Source organism: Silurus meridionalis, chromosome 7, assembly GCF_014805685.1.
Source record: "Silurus meridionalis isolate SWU-2019-XX chromosome 7, ASM1480568v1, whole genome shotgun sequence".
Taxonomy (NCBI): domain Eukaryota; kingdom Metazoa; phylum Chordata; class Actinopteri; order Siluriformes; family Siluridae; genus Silurus; species Silurus meridionalis.
The window spans coordinates 5,262,389-5,287,416 of NC_060890.1; the positions used below are offsets into that span (position 1 = coordinate 5,262,389).

The 25,028-nt window shown below is 40.1% G+C and overlaps 1 protein-coding gene across 2 annotated transcripts; it reads left to right on the plus strand.

Annotated features, from left to right (window-relative positions):
* Window positions 1-447: 447 nt before the first annotated feature.
* Window positions 448-23,967, plus strand: foxk2a (forkhead box K2a). Of its 2 annotated transcripts, none has more exons than XM_046853550.1 (9): window positions 448-1,233; window positions 3,527-3,721; window positions 11,432-11,573; window positions 13,993-14,139; window positions 14,292-14,485; window positions 14,840-15,042; window positions 18,319-18,582; window positions 18,710-18,910; window positions 22,078-23,967. In XM_046853550.1, the coding sequence occupies exons 1-9, from the start codon at window positions 947-949 to the stop codon at window positions 22,245-22,247; spliced, it is 1,803 nt and encodes a 600-aa protein (XP_046709506.1). In that variant the 5' UTR covers window positions 448-946; the 3' UTR covers window positions 22,248-23,967. The 2 variants fall into 2 exon arrangements, with proteins under 2 accessions (XP_046709506.1, XP_046709505.1); XM_046853549.1 differs by having other exon boundaries at window positions 451-1,233; window positions 22,075-23,967.
* The last annotated feature ends 1,061 nt before the right edge of the window (window positions 23,968-25,028 follow it).

Genomic DNA, 25,028 nt, shown 5'->3' on the forward strand with positions numbered 1-25,028 from the left:
CATGGGTTAGTTACTAATTACAGAATTTACTTTTATAGTAAGTAAAAAAAAAACTAATTTGAGGCTCTGGGCAAATCAGGGCTAATAAAGGTGTTATGGCTTTAAGCATTCCACTTCAGAAATGTCAAACTTTTTTTATGACACAGTAGTCACCAAAATAATCTGTTTAGTTTGTTTTCTTGGCAGTTAATTACTAAACCATTACTTAGTACTTGTGTTTAACATCTTATAATCCCCAATCATGTGCCCTGGTATATTGTCAAGACCAGATAAAGGACAAAAAATATTTTGATGTAATGTCTAGTTCATTCTCAGAAATAATATTATATACAGAGCAAACGGTCAATGGGGTCAGAATGTAGGATAGTAATGTATTTCCTAATGTAATCATTATGACCAGAACCGTTATGCTTATTATTATTTTATTATTATTATTATACTTGATTTGTTCTATTCTGGTCGTCTTTTTCTTCTTATATTAAAGTAAGTGGTTTAACAATCCACTGAAGCTGCTTCTCACAGCACACCATTAACATGCGTGTCAGCCTGCCGGTGCAACCAAACCCCAACACATTACACGCGCACATACACAGTTTCCGGCTCTGGCCAATAGGAAGCCGCATCGCCGACATCACCTGAAACGCGATTGGTTCGCTACACCGTCGATCACCGTTAGCCCCGCCCCAGTTGTTTGTTTGGTTCGGTTTTATCCTGTCCTCTTTCTCTCTGTTGCGGCGGTGGGTTGGAGCCGCTGTCCCCGCACTGGCACGCGCCTCCGTTTTCATATCCATCCTCTGATTTGATTCCCCCTAAGCCAAATTGTTCCCCCCCAAAGATTTCTACACCCAGCACCAAAAGTCATCAGCCGAAAAAAAACAAAAGAACCGGCATTTTAAGTCAAAAAGACTTATTGGCAATAGAAGAGGAAAAAAAAACACAAAAAAAGATGGCGGGGACGTCGGGGTCGGCAGTGGCCCGGCTCGAGGGCCGAGAATTCGAGTACCTGATGAAGAAGCGCTCGGTGACCATCGGCCGCAACTCGTCGCAGGGCTCGGTGGACGTGAGCATGGGCCACTCGAGCTTCATCTCGCGGAGGCACCTGGAGATCTTCACGGCCGGCGAGGACGGCGCCGGCGGCGGCGACTTCTACCTACGGTGCCTCGGCAAAAACGGGGTGTTCGTGGACGGGGTGTTTCAGAGACGCGGGGCTCCTCCTCTCCAGCTTCCCCGAGTGTAAGATCGTTTATCACTGCAACAGATTACAAAAAAAACACACAATCAACCCAAAGATCCACAAATGCACGCATTGTTTGTCCCCGCGGATTTTTGTTCTTTATTTTGTTTTGTTTTGCGCCGCAGCACGTGTCGAAACCAACACACGTCTCATGTTTCCGGCGTGTCTTCGTTCGGCTTTTCCTTCACACCAAAATATTCCCCTTCACAACAACATCCACATCCCGGAGAACACGTCTTCCCTGTATACATGATCGAAAAGATCTCTGATATGAATGTAAAAGAGTGAAAGTGATGATCTTCAGGGCGACATCCTGTCCTTTAACCCTTTCACATCTTCATCTGGACGCTCTGATTCAATCCCTGATTCCTTTCCTGTCGTTTAACCTGAACAAAAAGCACTGCACATCACTTCTCATCCTCTAAATTACATTTTATTGCGAAATTGTGGCGGAAGAGGGTCGTGTTTTGTGACTCAATCTGGTGCTTGTACTAATCTGTGTTTACTTGGTGTATCCATACTATCAAAGCATTGATTAGTGCAGAATTACAGATTACTGCTTAAAAATCACTTTGTGGAAAAAATACAGATTACTGCTTTAAAATTTATTGGTGGAAAAATACAGATTACTGCTTTAAAGTGGATTGGTGCAGAAATGCAGATTATTGTTTACAATTGCTTGGTACAAAAACACAGATTACTGCTTTAAAAATCGCTTTGTGAAAAAATGCAGATTGTCGCTTTAAAATTTATTGGTGAAAATACAGATTACTGCTTTAAAATTGCTTGGTGCAAAAAATACAGATTTGTTTACAATTGTTAGGTGCAAAAATACAGATAAATTACTGGTTTAAAATCGATTGGTGAAAAAATACAAATTGCTGCTTTAAAACTTATTGGTGAAAAAAATACGTATTAGTGCTTTAAAGTCGATTGGTGCAGAAATACAGATTTGTTTACAATTGCTTGGTGCAAAAATACAGATTGCTGCTTTAAAATCGACTTCTGCAAAAATACAGATTACTGCTTTGCAATTGATTGGTGCAAAATTTGGATCCCTGCTTTAAAATTGATTGGTACCAAAATACAGATTATTGCTTGAAAAATCGATTGGTGAAAAAATACGGATTACTGCTTTAACATTGATTGGTGCAGAAATGTAGATTATTGCTTTAAAGCTGATTGTTGCAAAAATACAGTTTATTGTTTACAATTGCTTGGTACAAAAATACAGATTGCTCCTTTGCAGTTGATTCGTGCAAAATCTGGAGTCCTGCTTTAAAATCGATCGATTTGCAAACATACAGATTCCTACCTTACAATTGATCGGTTGAAAAATCGAGATTACTGCTTCAAAATTGACTTCTTTAATTGACCTCAGGCTTTCACAAAACCACTTAAACCTTTCAAAGTTGTTCCTTTGTTTTTTATTTATTTATTTATTATTTTTGCATAAGAAATACCATAGTTTTTCATGGCTGATAGATGTGATTGAAGTTCTGATCAGTAAAGCTCATAACTAATAACACAATCTTTTGGCCATGCGATGTTTTTGTTTACGAAACGCACGAAGCAGACTAAATGTCATCGAGTTCCAGCCGGTCTAGGATAGGTCTTCAAAGGTTTCGCTGTTCTTCAAATATATCTGGTGTGTTTATAAAAAAAGGAATATGCCTTATGTAAGCTTGTCATGCTGGTGTCCATATATAAACTACAGATACTTGTGGCTTCTGTTACTGCATGGCAATTGGGCCCGTGCCTTGTTTACTTCTCTGCTACTTTGAGACTTGATCATGCGAAAGGTTAAGATTATATACAGGACTGTGTATTTCCAGTGTATGGTAATGACCATACATTGTTTTGCGGTCTCTGTGGAAACCCACCAAAAAAAATAGAGTAAATTCGGATGCACTATTAAAAAGTACACCAACAAAACAACTTTTCATTAGGTTAAAGTGTTAAGGGTTACTCTTGATCTTGGAGTGGAACCATAATGAATGTTTCTAACACCTGTATTTGGCCTCCAATTTCATGTCTAAAAGACTGCTGTGGAAAACCTCCAAAAATCCCAGAATTTCACCGATCTAAATTCATGTTTTTGCATCAGCAAGGCCGTTTTAAAGCGACGATGGTGTTGGCATAAAGTTTTTGCGCAGTACTGCATATTTATTTTTTATTTCGGAGGGTATAATATTAAAAGGTTTCGAATTGTGTTTTGCTCAATATAGCACTTGTTGCAAGAAATCATGTCCAAATGTCCAAATCCCTCTTTTTTTTTTCTTTCTTTCGAAGGTGCACATTTCGCTTCCCCAGCACAAACATCAAGATCACGTTCACCGCCCTGTCCAGCAACAAGAAAGATAAGAGGAACGCCCCAGAGTCCCCAGTGAAAGCCGTCCAGCCCCAGATCTCCCCCCTGACTATCAACATTCCAGATAACATTGCCCACCTGATGAGTCCTCTGCCCTCTCCCACCGGGACAATCAGGTACATTATCACCGTCCATATTTATATTCCGCACCTATTCATGCTTATTGATCTTACAGCGACCTTTTTCAAGAGCAAACTATGGGAACTACAGTTGCTTCAGAGGCTTTGTTGATAGAATTGTGATTGGAGAAAAATATATATTGAACCTGTGTACAGATTTCTAGCTAGCTAACAGTGTATTATTTTATTGTAATTTATAATAAGTGAACAATGGATGTATTTATGCACTCTTTTCGGATCTTAAGATACCCATGTGATTCTGACATTGCTGTCAGATGATTTCGTCTCAGAGGGTTTAATAGCTGAAAGTCTAAACCCGACCAGGAATATCACTGATTATCTTTTCATCATGGCACCCGTTAGTGGATATATTAGGAAGCAAGTGAACATTTTGTCCTCGAAATTGACGTGCAGGAAAAATGGGCAAGTGTAAGGATTTAAGCGAGTGTTACAAGTAATAAATATGCGCTAGCTAGACGATTGGATAGAGACCCGGTCTGCAGTGGTCAGACCCCGACAGGGTCACGGGCTTATTGATGCACATGGAGAGCGAGCGTGGTCCGGCTGAAGAAATTCATGCTGGTTATACTCGACGGATCGCGAACGTTTTGGCAGCAAAAGGGGGACCAACACAATATTAGGCAGGCGGTCTTAACGTTATGCCTGTTCGGCGGCTTGGTTGGCGTATATGCCAATATCAATGTTTAAGCTTTGTGTAGCATTTGATACCATATCTAGAATAATTTAGGATATTAGGTGTACAAAATTCCCGGTTCGGATCGATTTCGGTACGGTTAGGGGGAAGAAATGCGAAAGGTAAAATCGTTCGCTTTTTCTTTTCTTTTCTCAACGCAGTTTATTGTTAACATTTGTGATCATCAACAGTTTACATTTTTACAAACAATATTAAATAAAATGCTCGTTTGAAAAATTATATGTAAAATTGTGAAGGGGAAAAAAAGTCGGAATTCGGCAAACTTTTATTTATTTATTTATTTATTTTTTTTTTTTATGTGCTAGAAACGAGCTTTAGATCTTATCCTCAACCCTCTCTGTTTTCTCGCGGTTCCTCCATGTCCAGATCACTGCAGAGTTCAGTGTTGGTAATAATGGTCTGTGAGGAAACACAGTGCACCATGTGTAGTTAAATGGACTATACAAAGCTTTGAGGTAAGGGTTAGGCTTAGGCATTGCCTCTGCAATTTCTTTGTATTCGAATTACTCAAGTTACTCGAGGCATCGTTTCAGCCCTACAGTGGATTATGGGTTCTTGCGGCGTTTCACATCTTTAAAAACAAAAACAAAAAAAAAAAACACTATTTACGTCCTCATCCACTGACAGTGCTCATGTTTCACGTGTCGAACTGTCACGTTAGCGGCGTTCAAACATCTGTAGCGCTGTCAGGGTGTGATTCATTTTGAGAAAAGTCATAACATATATATATTTTTAGGGAGTGGAAACAGTCATCTCCGAGAGCTTCTTTCACCAGGAACGTTTCTTTATCCTGAAGCCAGGATGCAGCTTTCGTGACTAGGTGAAACAGGAACGTATTTCAAGTGTGTTTCACGCAATCGTCCCAGTATTTAGACAGTTGGCTTTGCAGCTGTTTCTTATTATCGGAGGAACCTTCATGTGTATTCACCGAGCCTGCACACGATGGGGGTCTATAATTTAAGCCTCGAACTTTGTATTTATTATTTTATTTAAGCAGTATACAAACGTCCTCAATTATAAATTTATATATGGTGATTGTACGCATCGGCACACTCAAGGTTATGAAGTAATAACGACATTCAGGCATTCATAGCTTCTCCGTTTGTTTATTGTACCTGATTGAATAAAGACTGTGATGATGCAAAAACCACAGTCAGGCGTTTCAGTTTTAAAGCACGGTACACAAAATGCATGGTTCGGTACGTACCTCGGCTTTTAAGATACAAGGAGTTAGTTTCAGTGAGTTCAGAAACGCAAAACAAAATCGCTTGTTTTTTATTAACTTTATTATAAAATGTTTAAAAATATGAACAGTTAAAATTTTTTAAAAACAATTTTTAATAAAATGCCTGCTAGGTTTAAATACAAAAATAAATCAGAATCCGAAAGAGCTTTATTGCCAAGTATGTTTGCACTTACAAGGAATGTGTTTTGGTGATAGAAGCTTCCAGTTGCACTTTTTAAAATAAATAAAGAATAGAAGTGTAAAAAGTTATTGCACATTTTTTATAAAGTTAAAATGAAATTGAATAAATCAAATTAATTCAATGCACTTATTTTATTTTATTTCTTTTTTACTTTTATTTATTAATTTTTTTACTCGATCTGTACCTGAAACACGAATTGTACTGCACGTGCCAGAAAAAATCAAATTTTGTTTTGCATATGCGCAAAATGTCTCCCACTTTGTCATTGCCAATATTTTTATTTATATCTAGCGATATGGATCTATACTCAATTAAATCAATATAATAAAAAGGGTATTGCGTTCAATTTTATTTATTTTATTTTCATATATTTTATTTTTACAAGTGCGAGGCAGACTAAACAAATTTGCGGTCCACCACTCCATAACATTTAATAAGTTTTTTTAACTATGTTTTGAACATAAAACAAAGGATTTCATTCGGTACACGCATTCAGGAAAACTGCTTTTCCGCCTCATTGCACAAGTATAGGAATACTACAGCACAGGAAGTGGTTGTATTTCTCATTAATCTTCAGTAAACACGTCATCCTGGTCAGGGTTGCGGTGGTCTGGAGCCTTTCCCAGGAACACTGGGAGGCAGGGACACACCCTGGATGAGATCCAGTCCATCACAGTGCACCATGGACACACACCTGTAGGTTCCTTATTATAGCCAGACCTATTGTTTGTAATGTCTCAGGGTCCTTGGAGGACCTTTTTAACAGTTGTTGAAAGTCACCCACATGCTGACTCTTCAGTAGCCTCAGTAACACTCCATATTTAAACGTTCAAAATGATATTAAACAAACGTATATGTTTCAGTAAATGTGATGAGTTATCAGTTTTTCTCTTGCCGGTGTACACTTCATGCCCGTTGACTGATGCCATCCTCCAACCAGAAGACTTCATGACCCTATCGAATCGAATAGAAGAATAAAAAGCTCTGGTTTAACTCCGTATGTATGATTATTTTCTAAATTGGCACCTTGCCCGGTTTAAACTGGCTAGACACGAAGCAGTGTTTTGGACAGCATGTGTGGAAAATGTTAATCAGTGTAGCGCCCTTAAAAACCTAAATCCAGAGCTGCTGGCAGAGGTTAACAACGCATTGCCCGATTTTTATGAATACTAAAACACATTGTCTTCATTTGGACTGATTTCAGCAAATTAACCAATCTAGTGCTCTCAGAGCCTGAAGGGCAGAGGGACCTCTTTCCAGGAGGATTTCTGGGAAGCTGCCCAACCAGACACCATTTCTCACAGAACAGCTTCTAATACATGGTTTAAACCAAGAGAAGTTGTTTGACACATCCGTTTTTCTCCGAAGTCCTCGATCACGTTCTTCTGTACAAGGGAATGACTGAGGTTGGATTGCATCAAAACCTGTTGCCTCGCTTTTGCAGTTTGCTTATAGGGAAAAAAGATCATAAGAAGGTGCTGTTTATTAGATCACAGCTTCGGTTTTAAGTAATTTCCCCAATGCTTTTTAGTTAGCAGGCCCGTAAGGGTGACAAATTCCCAATAAGCCTTCTCGTGATCTCGTTTTAAGTAGATCTCCTAAAGGCTTTATTGCCCTACATGGTGCATCCATGATTATACAATTGTATTGTGTGATGATAATTTGATTTAGATGATTTTTAGATTGTACTAGGGGTGGCACGGTTCACAAAACCCACAGTTCGGTTCGTATCACGGTTTTAGGGTCACGGTTTTCGGTTCTGTACAGTTCTTGTTGTTATTTTTTCTTTTAATCTTCAACACTCCAGAAATTTCCGTCAGCATTTGATATATAGCTTATTAGCATAATTATCCACAATTTAGGATACAGTATTAAGATTTTTGTAATGTAATCATGCACTAACTAAATTTGACTTGAATTTAAGCACATTATTGGGACCATCTCTGTGTAAAAGCTAGGTGAGATTTTGATACAGCAAGAGAGAAGACATTGATGATGACATGCTTTTCGTTTATTTGGCAAAAAAAAAAGTGTCGTCGAGAGGGAATATTAAACCGCGGCTCGAGTACATTCATCAGCTGACGAAATCCTTCACACTCATTCACGCTGCACGGTTGCATATCTTTTGCTATAAACATCTCCAATGCTTTAGTTATGGCTATTGCCCTGTCCGACTTCTCACTAAGAGGCTGCTTAAATGCTGCAGACAGTAGAAGTTGTTTCCTAGCCTGCTCTCTCCTGTTTGTGCTGTTTGTAACGACACATTGGCGTGAATGCATTTTGCACAATGCACAGTCGCAGTTCTATCTACTGATTTATTTCCGTTGTCATCGTAAGTAACATGAAATCCAAAATGTTTCCACACACCGGATTTGAACGACGCAGGCGCATCCGCCAACTCCGGGCAGCCTTCATTATCTCCTCCACTTGCCATTTCTGCAGTACTCCTTACTCAACTTTTACTGTCTATATGTATGTTCACGTAAAACTGTCTGAGGCGAAACTGAGCACGGGGCTACATCGCGCATGCGTCGACCCGTGCAACGCACACATGAACCGAACCGAGACAAACAAACCGAACGGTTCGGGTGTTTTTCCATGTACCGTGCCACCCCTAGATTGTACATCAGATTCAACGTTGGTCACATGGCATTAAGTGGCGCCGGTGACCTCGGACGACTAATCAAATTCTAGGAAAGGGGGTCCGTAGCCATGGGATGTGAATGTTCTGCATTTGATCAAATTCTTGCGGATTATTATGACTTTTTCTTTGGGTTTTTATAGGGTTAGGGTTCTTTGGGACTAATTCTGACGTATTTCTCGTAATTCCGACGTATTTCTCGTAATTCCGACTTTATTTCTTGCAGTCGCGACTTTTTCTCATAAACATCCGACATTGCTGGTGTATCCACCTGTAACCATGTTGTCGGCCTGAAGTTTGAGGCTGTTTGGTGTATGAGTTCTCTTCAGGGATCGGAGGCGTAGTGTGATACCACGTGATTCTATTGTAGCCGATTTAATTTCAATGTGTAAAGTTTTCTGGCACTACGAAGGAAGGTGACGCTGCCCGATTGGCCGAAAATAAGTCTGAATTTGCGAGAAATTAAGTAGGAATTGTAAGAAATAAAGTCTGAATTAGCTAAACTTCTTTTTTTTTTTTTTTTTTTAATGCAGCAGAAATGGGCTTCCATATGAATCTTCTCTTCGCCCCTCGCTGTTTTCTCACCATCCCTCCATTTTTTTTCATTCCGCAGCGTCGCTGTCCAGAGCGCTCCAGAGTTTAGCGGGTGGTGCGTCAGTAATAACGGCTCACCGGGAAACACAATGCTCCGTGTGTAGTTAAATGGAATAACAAAGCACAGAGGCACATAACTTGACTCGATTATCTTTTGTATTCGAAGTTACTTGAGCAATCGTTTCAGCCCTAGTGTAAATTCATATCTATATATTTCTGTATGTTTTAATTGTTTTAATAAATTGACTGTCTTTAGGCTTTGTAGCTGTTGCATTTCTTTTGTCCACATTTGAGTTGCAACTTAATAAGGAATCAATACCATTTAATATATTGATTAGTGCATAATACATGTTTATTGGTATTAAATTCCGATTTATGCAGTCTGGTTGGAGGAAATCTATTCGAGTTCAGGCTATGGCTCTGCATCTCATACAATATGGTTGATTGTGTTTTTAGAGATGCTCTTTATTGCTGCGCTGGGATTTCTAAGCTATTAATAATGCACTAGAATATTCTAGTTATGGACATTCTCTAGCTTCTTTAATTATTCTATATAGGTGCCTTTCCATTGTACATGAATGACTGTCAGCATGGAGTAGAGCCAACGCTTGGCTATTTTACAGCATTTCACTTCTCATAGATGCAGAAGTTGAGCGGTGTAATTGAGTTTTATTGTGTGTGTGTGTTTGCTTTATTATTATTATTATTATTATTATTATTATTATATATTTTTTAATTGGGTGTCACCTTGATTTATTGACCCTCCTAATAGACACTGGACAAGCTACAGTTACGCTGATATTTAATGTGACTTTAATATGGTGGCATTATGCTATCGCACATGTTAAATTAAGTACCGTAATTTCCGGACTATAAAGCGCACCCATATATAAGCCCACTGAATTTGCAGGATTTTTATTTTGAACATAAATAACCCACACCTGTCTATAAGCCTGTCTACACTGAAACTAATGAACTTTACACAGGCTTTAATGAAAGACAGAGTCTGTAACACGGTGTAACGGGTGAAATATGTTGTGGCTCCTTTAAAAGCAGAGCGGCATTTTGGGAATAGCCTGTCGCTGCATTTTCCGCTATTACTGCATGTGTGCAAGACAGAGGAATATGTCCTTATTGTTTTCTGATGCTGATTTCTAAGTTTCTTTGACTAAACCGTAAGGCTGTTGCCAAGAAAAATAAAAAAGCACGAGTTTTGGAAACCTGTCTGTGCTTATATGATTTCTGTTGCAACTGGAGTTAGTGAGCGCTCCCTTCACCCAGACTCAACGTTACAACGGCTTGTATCTAAACAGTAGCCTACCAAGAAAGTCATTGTTCACTGTCTTCCTCCTTCCTTTTACAACTATTTATCTTTAGAGTTTTTCTTTTGGCATGGTCGTGCGTTTAAAAAAAAAAAAAAAAAAAATTTTTTCTCCCGATGCCGTGTAGCTCAGAACACAGGTGAGGTGTGTTTTTTTTCGTTTCCGTTCGGAAATGTCATTGGTCTAATGTTATGGGGTTCAGTTTTTTGTCTTGAAGCTTGTGAAACCGGGAAAAATCCATAAATTGGCCGCTTCGTTGTTTACGCCACGGGGTTCAAAACGTGGGAAAAAAGTAGCGGCTTATAGTCCGAAAAATACGGTATATAATCCACTAAACATACTGTAATTGATGAGTCAATGTAAGGAGGAAAAAAAATGTTTTTCTTTATTTTAAATGGAACCCCTTCTATCCATTTGACTTATTAGATAACAAAAACTTGTTTGCAGGATCCCATAATGAAAATGGGAGGTAGAACACAAACATTTTCGCCTAGTTATGTCACCTAAGCAAAAACGACACACCAAAATGAAAAGAAACAGTATCAGTCTTTTGTTCAGATGTGCTGTAAAGCTGCAGATTCTCGAGTCTTTTGAAGCACGAGTCGATAAACAGTCATCATATTCTCCTGTTTGTTTTTTAGTTTATTTGTTACTTTGGCATAACTTAACAATAGCAGTTACAATTAGGAATTCAGCAATGGCAGTTGTACAGCTGTCCTGCCATTATCCCGTATATTATGATGTTAATCTTGTGTCTGGATAAGTGAGCTTTTAACTTTGTTCCCTTCTAATGTGGATTCATGAAGCAAAGCACTGCCAAGTTACCCAGTAAGGGATCTCTATGCATCAATGCTGCTTGCAAATTCGTCTAAAAACAACGAGCAAACAGGCAAAATGTTATTTTTCTTTGGGTTTGACTTTATTACACAACAAAAATGTTCCTCAGTAATGCTGCCTTTTTATGCAGGTCCTTTCAAATCACTTTTGTGTCTCTTTGTGTTCCCCAAGTGCTGCAAACTCGTGTCCATCCAGTCCTCGAGGAGCAGGACTGTCCAGTTACAGAGTAGGGCGTGGGCTCACAGCCGAACTCATTGGGGACAACTCCCAGTCTGAAAACGACAAAGAAGCCTCTGGAGGAGACAGTCCGAAGGTATGATGAAACAGAGTCTCGTATTTTTCTTCGTATGGCCATTCATGGACGATTACTCTCATCCGGTGCCTAATCATGTCAGTGTCAAAGATCGATGTAGTGCTGCACAAAGTTTTCAGTCAAATAGGGAGTTTCGGTCACTCCCTGAATCTTTTATCGATGACGAACCTTGTTACGATTTGACTCCAAAGTTCCCTTTTCCTTGTAATGAATGCACAGCGAGTGTACACTCAAAACCAGTGGGTTGAAACAGATTATTTAAGTTTATTCACCAACCAGGCATTACTTTATGGCAACAAATCAGGCATTACATTATGACCACCTGCCTAATATTGTGTAGGTCCCCCTTTTGCTGCCCAAACACTCCTGATCCATCGAGCATTAACAGCATTAACATCTTCAGCAGTTTGAGATACAGGAGCTCACCTGTTGGATCGGACCACACGGTCCAGCCTTCACAGGGCCGCCCACGACCCTGGCGCCGGTTCAGCACTGTTCCTTCCTTGGAGCACGTTTGATAGATACTGAGCACTGCAGACTGGAAACAGCTCACAAGAGCTGCGGTTTTGCAGACGCTCCGACCCAGTCGTCTAGACGTCACAATTTGTCTCTTGTCAATTTGCTCAAATCCTTACGCTGGCCCATTTTTCCTGCTTTTAACACGTCAACTTTGAGTGCAAAATGTTCACTTGCTGCCTAAAATATCCCATTTATAATAATAAATAATATTTTAATATTGTATTGTCATAATGTTATGCCTGGTTGGTGTATATGTACACATAAAGAATACATTTTCAGTACAAAGAATATAAGCCATTTCCTGGACGGCATTTTCAAGTGATTTCAAAGAATTAAAAATTCGTTTGAATTCTGCGTAATGTTTCTGAAACTTGCTAGCTGTTTTTCTAAATCCTTCATTCTCCAATACCAAAGATCAACCTCCCAATTGCCACAGTCATTTTAGTCAGCAAGGAAATGCTGCCTGAATGCATCAGACACAGTTTGTGTTTTTAAGCTTTGTTAGAGGTATGATCAAGGTATTAGTGCCGGTGTATTGTATACATATGTGCGGGATTTGGCACACTGTTAGGTTTCGGACCACTGCTCAGTGCCCACGAGCGTCTGAACTTACCAGGATGCCAAAATGCCTCCGTTCACCACAACTCCACTAATGTGGCTTCACAAAACCAAATGCGAAAGCCTTGTAGCCAAAGAGAGGAGGCATGGAGGTGCAGGCTTGATGAACAGTTCTAACCGCACTTAATATCAGAAGAATATCATAATAAATTGCTTGATTTTACACGTCCTGTTGAATGTATTGTTTGATAGACAGACTTATCGAATCAAGAGACTCTTATCCATTGAACGCAATATGCAGTTTGAACAGTAGGGCGCTGCTGCTATTGATTAGTTTAGTAATTGAGTATTCTGACGATAATTCCATCGATTAATTATAATAATTATAATAATTATTATTAATTTATTTTATTTTTTATTTTAAAGGATCCACTACCTACTCTACGTGGCCACTGTGAAGGAGGGACTTTTTGAACTTTTTGCACTGTATCTAAATAAAACTATAAAAATCAATTTAAAATTAATTTAAAAAACGGTAACCGCACTGTACAGTGTTTTCTTTTAGTTTGAAATGATCCAAAACATTAGAAACTTTTTTTTCATTCTTTTTTATTATTATAATTATAATTTTTTTTATCATCTCCGCGTTCCTCTATTTTTCATTCTACAGCATCTTTTGTGTCTACCTGTCCAGGGCAGTCCAGAGTTTAGTGGGTGGTGCGTCAGTAAGAATGGTCCGTGGGGAAACACGGTGCTTCGTGTGTAGTTAAATGGACTAAACGAAGCAACAAGTTAAAAAATGAGCCTCAATGAATTTTCGTTATCGAATGACTTTAGTTACTCAAGGAATCTTTTTAGCCCTACACTAAAGTGCACATGTAAATGAACCAGTTATTCATATAATGTGCGTGAACAAAGCCAGCATTAGTCTAATCATAGATTTTGCCTCCCGGGGGCTTTATACATTTTCTGATTCACACACATCTGGTTGTACTGCATGCGAATACAAATGAACAACGGCTGGGGATGAGCTCTCATTCTTTTGTTTATTACACACTGCAGACACACGCTGGATACTTCTTCATAAACAATATCTTGGGGTGGTTTTTTTTTCTTCCAAACTCTGATGCAATTTCTTCCTTTTTTTTCGTAGAACACTCTGATAATTACATTTGCAATTGCATCATTGGTTTCATCAAAGAATACAAAGCTGTTTACCACATGCAGCGTTTGTGCTTTATAAGTGTACTTTCATGAAGGGGGGAAATAAACACGTGACGTTTTTACTGTGTGGTTAAAACATGTCAATCAGATGCATTTCTTGTTTTTATGTGTACAACAGGATGATTCTAAACCGCCCTACTCATATGCACAACTGATTGTCCAAGCAATTACCATGGCTCCAGATAAACAGCTCACTCTGAATGGAATATATACTCACATCACTAAAAACTACCCATACTACAGAACTGCAGATAAAGGCTGGCAGGTTAGTATTCACTGACTTCTTTCGAATTGTTTGTTTCACGCCTCTTTTTAAATTTGTCATTTCGCCAGTCTATTTTTAAAGCCTTTTTCTTATACAATCAATTTGCTTGAAAGAATATAGATCACAATTGTTTCCTTTTCTGTTTTCTTTAGAATTCGATTCGCCACAATCTGTCTTTAAACCGCTACTTTATAAAAGTGCCCCGATCCCAAGAAGAGCCTGGCAAAGGTTCGTTCTGGAGGATAGATCCATCCACAGAGGGCAAGCTGATGGATCAGGCCTTCCGTAAAAGAAGGCCTCGTGGTGTTCCCTGCTTCAGGACCCCACTCGGCCCGCAGTCATCCCGGTACTCAAAGCCACTCACCTATGAATATCGTATTGCCTTAAAATTAATGTTTTTTCCCCCCTATTGTGGGAGTGGGAGCTCAGTGGTTGAAGCTCTGGGTTACTGATCATAAGGTCGGTGGTTCAAGCCCGAGTATTTGCCAATCTGCAACTCTTGGGCCCTTGAGCAAGGCCCTTAGCCCCCTGTGCTTCAGGTGCGCCGTACCGTGGCTGACCCTGCGCTCCGACCCCTGCTTCCGAGCAAGCTGGGATATGCAAAGAAATAATGTGCTGTAATATATATGTGACAAATAAAGGCTATTCTATTCCGAAATCAATTAATGGTTTTGTAAACGTTCTATATTGTTTGTTCCAGGAGTGCCCCTGCTTCTCCTAACCACACGGGGGCACTGTCGGCCCACTCTAGTGGCGTGCAGACTCCAGACAGCCTGTCGCGAGAAGGCTCTCCTGTTCCAACAGACCCTGAGCCTACCCCTGCTTCTGTTTCTACTCCAGCTGCTGCAGTTCAGCCCAAATTAGCAGTCATCCAAGAGGCTCGCTTTGCACAGAACACACCAGGTATGATGGAATAGCTTGGGCTGGTGGAGAAAACGTGTCTGAAATCTTCTCTCTATCTACCTACCTTATTTTTTTATAACGTATCACCTGAATGTGTGTTAAGTTTTTTTGTGTCTTGTGTAAAGCTGAAATGTTTTATATAGTAAATATTTTATGAATTTGATGACCTTGTGTCTGCCATGTATACAGCCACCCTATTTTATCTATCATTTAATTCCAGTAATACAGCACGGAAATTGGGATACACTACCTAGCCAAAAAGTCACATGCACTAAAATCTCATAAGCTCATCTTTTGATAAGTGTATGCACGGTCACAACGTTTTATTTTTCACTGAGAATCGCATTAATTACTTGACGATGGGAGAGTTCGAGCTGCATAAAGTCTCCTCCAGTACATCCCAAAGATTCTCAGTGGGGTTAAGGCCTGGTTTTGGTGGGCCGCCCATCTGTGAAAATTGTGTGCCCAATAAATCCAGACATTGTGATCTTGGAATATACTTGTGCTTCAGGCAAAAAGTCGGTAATTGATGAAGAAAACTGGTCATCCAGTATATTCATTTAGTGCGTCACCAACTAAAGCAACCCCAGGTCATAGAATTTACCCTACAGGCTTGTACAGTAGGCACTAGGCATGATCAATCACGTCACCCAACTCTCTACCTACCATGATTTGTCCAGCACTCTGAAACGGGGTAAGTCTAGACTTGTCTAGAATGGCTTTTTGCTCCGGAGTCCATCATTTACTGTTTAGCCTTACTGAAAGTGGTTTTCCCAAGGCTACAAACTTGTTCTATTTGCATCATGCATGTGGAAATGCTCTCAATTGTAATACAGTGGAACCCACTTATCTCGACCTCGGTTAACTCGACAACACTATTAAGTCGACGTTTTTGAAGTGGAACCGCCAAATTCTCGCTTTGTCTAAGCATTTTTTTTTATCGGTTATGTCGACTTTTTTATGTCGCCGAACCCTAATATCTTGAGCACAAGGGGGGGGAAATTTGCCATTTAACGTTGGTTATCTCGGTGCAGCCGCAGAAGAACTCGCGAAAGTGGCGGAAAAATCAAGCCTTACAGATGCTACAGGTGTTGTATTGTATACTGGTGAATCTCTGCTGTTAGTTAGTGCACATATGCCTTTTGTTGTTAAATGTTATGCGATGAACGGGAGGCGAAAGTAGAAGTGCGGCGCTGAACAGCACACGTGGGATGAGCAGCAAAAGCATAGAATGAACAACGGCGGAAGAAAAGCGCAGCCGTTGAGAGAGTGCCGGTGGGAAGGCCAGTACCGGGATACGCATGCGCGATAACAACGACCGCCGTGAACCAACATATACCAACAATAACGGATGGTGAGAGTGTGGAAGTTTAAATAGGAGCTGGTGATGATGTTAAACGAGCACCATATGTGCGTGATTGAAGCCGCGGGAGCTTCAGAGAAAGCGGCCGAGAAAGCACCTAACACGCTGAAGGGGGCGCCGAAGGGGGCGTGGCAGGTGGATTCCTGACAGTTAACAAACATGTGCTGTATGTATTTTTATAGCATGACTTCATTAAACAAATCGCGGCAACTCTGTCGTGTAAAAAAACCCTTCAAAAACACGTGCATGCACATTCTCATTTATTAACGCACATCATGTACATAAAGACATTTCAAGCACGTTAATATATTGCCGCCATTTTGATTTTCGTTTATCTCCGAAAATCTTTTCGTTCAATCCTTGGTCAGGAAACCAACCCCAGCCATTGGGTTGCACAAGCCAGTGCACTCTTAGTGCCGGTCCCAAGCCCGGATAAATAGGGAGGGTTGCGTTATGAAGGGCATCCAGCGTAAAAACGTGTCAAATCAAACATGCGGATGATCCGCTGTGGTGACCCCTAATGGGAGAAGCCGAAAGAAAGTTTAATCACAGTAAATGCAGAGAGCCATGTAGAAAATTGGGGACAATAAATGAACATTTATTGTGCATAATATTTGATAACATTCTCTGAGGTACTTCAAAAAATATTTAGAATTTAAGACAAAATTAAAAAAACAAAAATATTTTTTTAGAATTAATGAACAAATAAATATTCCTTAATTTGTATTAAAATGTGTAATTCAATTCATTTTTATTTGTATAGCGCTTTTAACAATGAACATTGTCTCAAAGCAGCTTAACACAGATAATGTGGTGATTAAAAGTGAATATGTTCTTTGTAAGTAAGTTTGTCCCTGATGAGTGAGCCGGTGGCGACTGTGGCAAGGAAAAACTCCCCGAGATGGCATAAGGAAGAAACCTTGAGAGGAACCAGACTCAAGAGGAAACCCATCCTCATTTGAAGCAGATATACGATGTTGCGGGGTACAGAAGAAAAGGATATGGATTATTAAGTGTCCTTATTGTTGTATGAAAGTTAATGTCACTGTGCAGTTTAAACTCCGGCAAGACTCGCTATGGCAGCATAACTAAAAGGGAGAACCAGAAGGTAACACAGACACGAGGGATCTCTGGGATAAGAGACGACCCACCACACCACCGTCAACAAACCCAAGTGAACGTGTGAATGTGAGGGGACGACAGCATACAAATATACCAGTTCACCAAACACTCTATATCCATGTTCCCTCCAGATCTGAGCCTTTACCTAAGAAAAATCTACTGATAAAAGGCTTGACTGAAATGTGTTTTCAACCTCGACTTGAACACTGAGACTGTGTCTGAGTCTCGAACACTGATTGGAAGGCTGTTCCATAACTGTGGGGCTTTATAAGAGAAAGATCTGCCCCCTGCTGTAGTCTTCATTATTTGAGGAACCAACAGATAGCCAGCACCTTTTGATCTAAGTAGGCGTGGAGGATCATACTGGTACAGAGGTTCACTCAGATACTGTGGTGCGAGACCATTAAGTGCTTTATACGTCAGTAGTAATATTTTATAATCGATGTGAGATTTGATTGAGAGCCAGTGTAGACTGATTAAAACAGGGATGATGTGGTCATATTTCCTAGATCTAGTGAGGACTCTTGCTGCTGCATTCTGAACTTCATTCCATGTATTGTGTGTAGGTAAAAGTAAATTTCAGGGGGGTGTTTTTGTTTTTGCAAACTTATATTTTAGTTTTGCTTGTCTCATTGTAAAAAAAAAAAAAAAGAAATACAAATGAGACAAGCCTGCAGGTGTATAATTGCTTGCTTGGTTAGCAGCCTTTTGAGTCTGCTGGAGACACGCCCAAATTCATATTTCCAACACTGGCACAGAGCTCAAATTGACGCCTTTACATCTCTTAACAGGTTCTCCAGTTTCCGGCCAACCCGTGCTAATCACCGTCCAACGGCAGCTCCCACAGAGCCTCAAACCATTGAGCTATGCCATGGCTACACCAGTCACCACCTCCCAGCAGCCCATCATGCAGACACTCCACGTGGTGCACCAGATCCCTGCCGTCTCGGTGACTGCCGTTACAGGTTTTGCTACAGCCAATGCACACAAACCCGAAGAGAAAGTTGTGTCCAAAACAGAACCGCAGGAGAATGGGGATCACAAAGAGGTCAAAGGTGAGGTGACCTGACATTTACATTGAATTTGGGCATTGAATAAAGTACAAAAATACCATTCAATCGACCATATTGTAATTCTTTTCTTTTTATTTATTTATTTTTATTTTTTATTTTTTTTCCTTAGTGAAAGTAGAACCTGTGCCTGCCATCACAACCACCTCTATAGGTGCAGCAACTCGTGTTCTTCAGACTTCTGCAGCCACTCCCATACAGACAGTTACTATAGTGCAGCAGGCACCACTGGGACAGCATCAGCTTCCCGTTAAGGCCATCACACAAAACGGAACGCATGTAGTGGCTGCAATCCAAGGATCAGTAAACACTGGTAAGGAATATACAATGTTTTTCTGCACATGCTGTACAGGAAACTTTTTAGCATCAATCAAAAAACTACAAGGATTATATGGAAACATGCTGTTGGGGCAGACTTTAATGGGCATGTAGGTGAAGGGAACAGAGGTGATGAGGAGGTGATGGGTAGGTATGGTTTTAAGGAGAGGAATGTAGAAGGGCAGATGGTGGTAGATTTTGCTAAAAGGATGGAAATGGCAGTGGTGAATACATATTTTAAGAAGAAGGAAGATCATAGAGTGACGTATAAGAGTGGAGGAAGGTGCACACAGGTGGATTATGTTCTATGTAGGAGATGCAACCTGAAGGAGATTGGAGACTGTAAGGTTTTGGCAGGGGACAGTGTAGCTAGACAGCATCGGATTGTGTCTGTAGGATGGTTTTGGAGGTGAAGAAGAAGAGGAGGAGAGTGAGGACTGAAAGAAGAATAAGATGGTGGAAACTGAAGGAGGAAGAGTGTAGTGTGAGATTCAAAGAAGATGTCAGACATGGGCTTGGTGGTGGTGAAGAGGTGCTGGATGATTGGGCAACTACTGCAGGAGTGATAAGGGAGGCAGCTAGAAAAGTACTTGGTGTGACATCGGAAATAAAAAGGTAGACAAAGTGACGTGGTGGTGAAATGAGGAAGTGCAGGAGAGCATAAGGGGAAAGAGGTTGGCAAAACAGAAGTGGGATCGACAGAGAGATGAGAAAAGTAGGCAGGAGTACAAGGAGATGCGGCAGCAGGTGAAGAGGGATGTGGCGAAAGCCTAGGAAAAGGCGTATGAGGAGCTGTATGAGAGGTTGGACACTAAGGAAGGAGAAAAGGATTTGTACCGATTGGCCAGGCAGAGGGACCGAGCGGGAAAGGATGTGCTGCAAGTTAGAGCAATAAAGTATGGAGATGGTAATGTGTTGACTAGTGAAGACAGTGTGTTGAGAAGGTGGAGGGAGTATTTTGAGCAGCTGATGAATGAGGAAAATCAGAGAGAGAGAAGGTTGGATGGTGTGGGGATGGTGAAGCAGGAAATGGATAGGATTAGTAAGGAGGAAGTGAGAGCAGTGTTTAAGAGGATGAAGAGTGGAAAATCGGTTGGACCAGATGGCATACCGGTAGAAGCATGGAGATGTTTAGGAGAGATGGCAGTGGAGTTTTTAACCAGATTGTTTAACAGGATTCTGGAAGGTGAGAAGATGCCTAAAGAATAGAGAAGGAGTGTGCTGGTACCGATCTTTAGGAATAAGGGAGATGTGCAGACCTGCAGTAACTACAGGGGAATTAAGTTGATCAGTCACACCATGAAGTTATGGGAAAGAGTAGTGGAAGCCAGGCTGAGAGAAGAGGTGACCATCTGTAAGCAACAATATGGTTTCATACCGAGGAAGAGCACCACAGACGCATTATTTGCTTTGAGGATGTTGATGGAGAAGTATAGAAAAGGACAGAAGGAATTGCATTGTGTATTTGTGGATTTAGAGAAAGCGTATGACAAAGTGCCAAGAGAGGAGTTGTGGTATTATATTAGGAAGTCAGGTGTGTCAGAGAAGTATGTGAGGGAGGGTGGTGCAGGACATGTATTAGGACAGTGTGACAGCAGTGAAGTGTGCAGTAGGAACGACATACTGGTTCAAGGTGAGGGTTGGACTGCATCAAGGTGGTGATGGACCGGTTGACGGATGAGGTCAGACAGGAGTCTCCCTGGACTATGATGTTTGCGGATGATATTGTGATTTGTGGTGAGAGTAGTGAGCAGGTTGAGAAGAGCCTGGAGGTACATGCTGGAGAGAAGGGGAATGAAAGTCAGTAGGAGTAAGACAGAGTACATGTGTGTGAATGAGAGGGAGGGCAGTGGAGTGGTGCAGTTGCAGGGAAAAGAGTTGGAGAAGGTGGAGGAGTTTAGATACCTGGGGTCAACAGTGCAAAGTAATGGAGAGTGTGTTAGAGAAGTAAAGAAAAGAGTGCAGGCAGGGTGGAGTGGGTGGAAAAGAGTGACAGGAGTGATTTGTGATAGAAGAGTATCTGCAAGAATGAAAGGGAAAGTTTATAGGACTGTGGTGAGACCTGCGATGTTGTATGGATTAGAGACAGTGGCATTGAGTAAAAGACAGGAGGTGGAGCTGGAGGTAGCAGAGCTGAAGATGTTAAGGTTTTCGTTGGGAGTGACGAGGATGGACAAAATTAGAAATGTTAGAAAGAGTTTATTAGAGGGACAGCGTATGTAGGACGTTTTGGTGACAAGGTGAGGGAGGCGAGATTGAGATGGTTTGGACGTGTGTGGAAGAGGGACATGAGTTATATTGGTAGAAGAATGCTGAGGATGGAGCCACCAGGAAGGAGGAAAAGGTGAAGGCCAAGGAGGAGGTTTATGGATGTGGTGAGGGAAGACATGCAGGTAGTTGGTTTGAAAGAGGCAGATGTAGAGGACAGGGTGGTATGGGGACGGATGATCGCTGTGGCGACCCCTAATGGGAGCAGCCGAAAGATGATGATGATGTGCTGTTGCTAGAAAAACTGTAGGTTTTGTCAAATCCTGAACCAAAATCCCCTGGACTTTATTACAAAAAATAAAAAATATAAACGAGTACTGACTCATAAAAATGTGCCAGTGAAAGTAAATATATGATAAATAAATTATAAATAATAAATATAATATAGCTCTCTCCGTGCAGCATGTAAAAACAAACAGCACGTGCTGTCGGTGATTCGTCCTCTAGAGGCCGCTCTTGTAGTGACAGCGGGCCGGAAAAACTACCAGCGATCAGCTATTGGTGCCATTGAATCAGCAAAAACAATTAATCGGCCAACCTCTATTTTGAAATTTTTTTTTTTTTTTTTTTTTTTTTTAAAGACATTTTATAGGGCGATTTTATAACTTGGTCTGCTGTAACCTGCTTTGTGTGTGTAAGAGATATTTGTTTTGATGATAATGGCAGCCTGAGGTATCATCAGTGTCATCAAGTTTAATCAATTCAGTCAGTTACTACTGTTTCACTGGTTTATCAGCCAGCGTGATCATTGTAGACATAGCTACACGTGACCTGTATAAAAATATTCAAGTAATATAACGAATTATGGCAATCCACAATAATAAAAAAAAATATAATTGTTTGCAATTAACATTTTTTACACTGTTGTATCTTGTTTTCCTCTGTGCACAGTAGCCAGTCCTCTTCACATGCTGGCCACTCACGCCTCTGCGTCAGCTTCTTTGCCCACCAAAAGGCAGAATGGCGACCAGTCCAAGCAGCCCGACCCGAAACGGCTCAAGGCTGATGACGGAGGGGACACGGGGGCCGTTTCCGCCGCAGCAGAGAGGAACACCACCGATTAGAGCTGCCACGTCACTTTCCTTTAACCTCACAAAACCCTTCTTAGTTGAGATCACACACCCCCAACCATAAATCCCACGTTATTTGTTGTTCAGTCTAAGGTGCCAAATCGGGAAGTGAGAAGCGAGTAGGAGGCGAGTAGAGCGAGTTAACGATGGCACAGACCCATGCATGATGTGCGAAGTCGAAGAAAGACAAGACAGACTGGTGAGAAGGACAATTAGAAGTGGACAGCAAGAGTGTGACAGGAGACCTTTTTAAACAAAAAAAATATTTAAGTACTCACTGACATATGCATACATATATTGATATAGTGTACTTAAAGCTATGAAATGTACTTTAGATCAAACTTAGCAGGAAGGTCCATGCCCCCATCTCTTCTACCTCCTCCGGGCAGAACTTAGAAGGTGAAGAGATTGCGATATGGATTTTTGCATTCTCTGGACGAAACGCTGGAAGTTATAACGAGTCAGTTTTAAAATTTCAGGAAGCAGCCGGTAACATCTCAACATTGCTGTGTACGCAGTCAATTATACCACGTATACTGGTCATCTATGGTTTCCTTTAACCGTAGCATAACTTTGATGGATTTATATTGTACATGCAGTAGATCTAAATTATAGGCAGACTTCCTTCATATCCAGCAAGTTGTTAAATATACTGAGCAAACGAATGAAATTTCAAGAGGTCACATAAGAACTTTCCAAATAGCCCCCAAAAAAGTAAAAAAAAAAGAGGTTGGTTGTTTAAGCTGTGAATCCGCACACAGTGGCAACTCGATGAGTTTTCCTCTTGTTTCAACACAATTCTCTTCAGCAAAAGTAGAATGAGGAGCTTTTTTCCTCTCTCATGGCAGCTAGCCTCGCTCAATGTCGACCTACCTAATCCAGTCCTTAGTAGATATGCAGTAATTTGTTGTACATGTGTATCTTAGGATATAATTTGTCTGTATTTATGTTCTCCACAGCACAGGTATTTAACAACAAAAAAAACAGTGCTAAAGTGAGTTCCATTGCATTTATCTCACACACTTTTTTATTTTTTCTTTTCCTTTTTTTTTTTTTTTTTTTTAAACGTATGGACTCATACATTTATAGAAGTGAATGTAATTGCTTCCTCAAAGAAAACACTATTAATAGAAACTTGTGTTAATTCTGTTGAAACAAATCCAAACGGTTTCTCACCTCCTAAAGAGCGTTTTTTTTTTTCTTTTCTTTCATATTTTAAAAGATAACCTATGAAATAAGGAATATATTTCCATTTGTATTTCACTGAAATATTTCATCAGAGCTTGCATGAAAATGTGTAGAGAGCATATACTGTACCTGAGCTGGTTCCTTAGAAAGGAACCAAGAAGGAAGAGAGATGGGGTGGGGTAGCTTTTTTGTTTGTTTGTTTTTTCGTTTGTTTGTTTTTTTGGAGGGGGGTAAGACTGAAGAAGAATCCGCTTTGATTCGGACCACACTGCACTTAAATCTCGTTAATGCTATTTCCTTTCTTCCCTTAACCCTTTTTTGTTTTTCAGTATGTCCTTGGCTGTGTTGACTTAGTGTTACAGTTGACAGTTGCCCGTTAATATTATTTTACGTTGTTCAGACAGCTGAAAGAGATGGCTCGAATGAAATGTATTCCACAAGAAAAAATATGTGGTAGATGTTGTTCTGCTTCAGTGGGTAAATGCATTTTTTACATAAATTAAAAGCTTCATAATTTCTGTTCTAACAGTGTGTGTGTTTGTCTCAATTGGTTTTTTTTGTTTGTTTGTTTTTTTTTACAAATGCTGGGAATTAGATGATTAACAGAAATCCTTAGGTTTGAACCTGGAGACCTTTTTTCCGGTAGATGGCGCTGTTGGTTACACAATCATCCGATGGTTGCTCACACGACTTTTTTCCAGCCATAGCAGTGCAAATATCGTGCATCGCAAAGCTTAGACAGCCTTTGACAAATATTTTTAATAAAGCCATAGGTTCACAAATATTGGTGAAGATAAGGCTTCAGGAAGTGAATCAACAAAAGAAGTTAGAAAATGAACTTAAAATTTTACACTTGCCTTCCAATGATATGCAAAACAGATCAAACTGGAAAAAGTGACTTTTTCCTAAGTATCTAAATCTTTTATTTATTTTTTTTGCACAACATTAACTTCTAAAATTAACTTCTATGTTAAGTTTTTTTTCTTTAAATAAAAGGATAGATACATGTACAAGTAAATTAAATGAGAAAAACTCCAGTCCAGCTTTTGGGTCACAACATCCAAATACATAAAATATATGTGTGAACCGTTTTTTTTATTTTTATTTTTTATTTGTATTTTTTGATGGGGGGGGCACAAACATATGGCTTAAAAAGTCAGGTTTCTTAGTGATGGATCAATCATCGTTCATTTTCTACTGGACGTGAATGAACAAAGCTTCACACAATCTCAGTAGGTTAAGCACAGTACACAATTGAGTAGTTCACCTCTTGACTTTTAAAAGTGTATTCTTTTGTTACGTGACTCCCACAGATGCTGTGCAGTGCATAACACTGAAAACAGAATTGAGTAGTTCAGATCATGAGTCCTCTGGTCCGAGCTTTTGTCGCGTGAAGCCCTTATAAGCTATGCAGTTTATATACAGGTGCATCTCAATAAATTGGAATGTTGTGGAAAAATTCATTTCTTTCAGTAATTCGACTGAAAGTGTGAAACTCGTGTATTACAAAATCTCAAAAAAGTTTAATATGGTGACATGCCAATTAGCTAATCAACTCAAAACACCTGCAAGGGTTTCCTGAGCCTT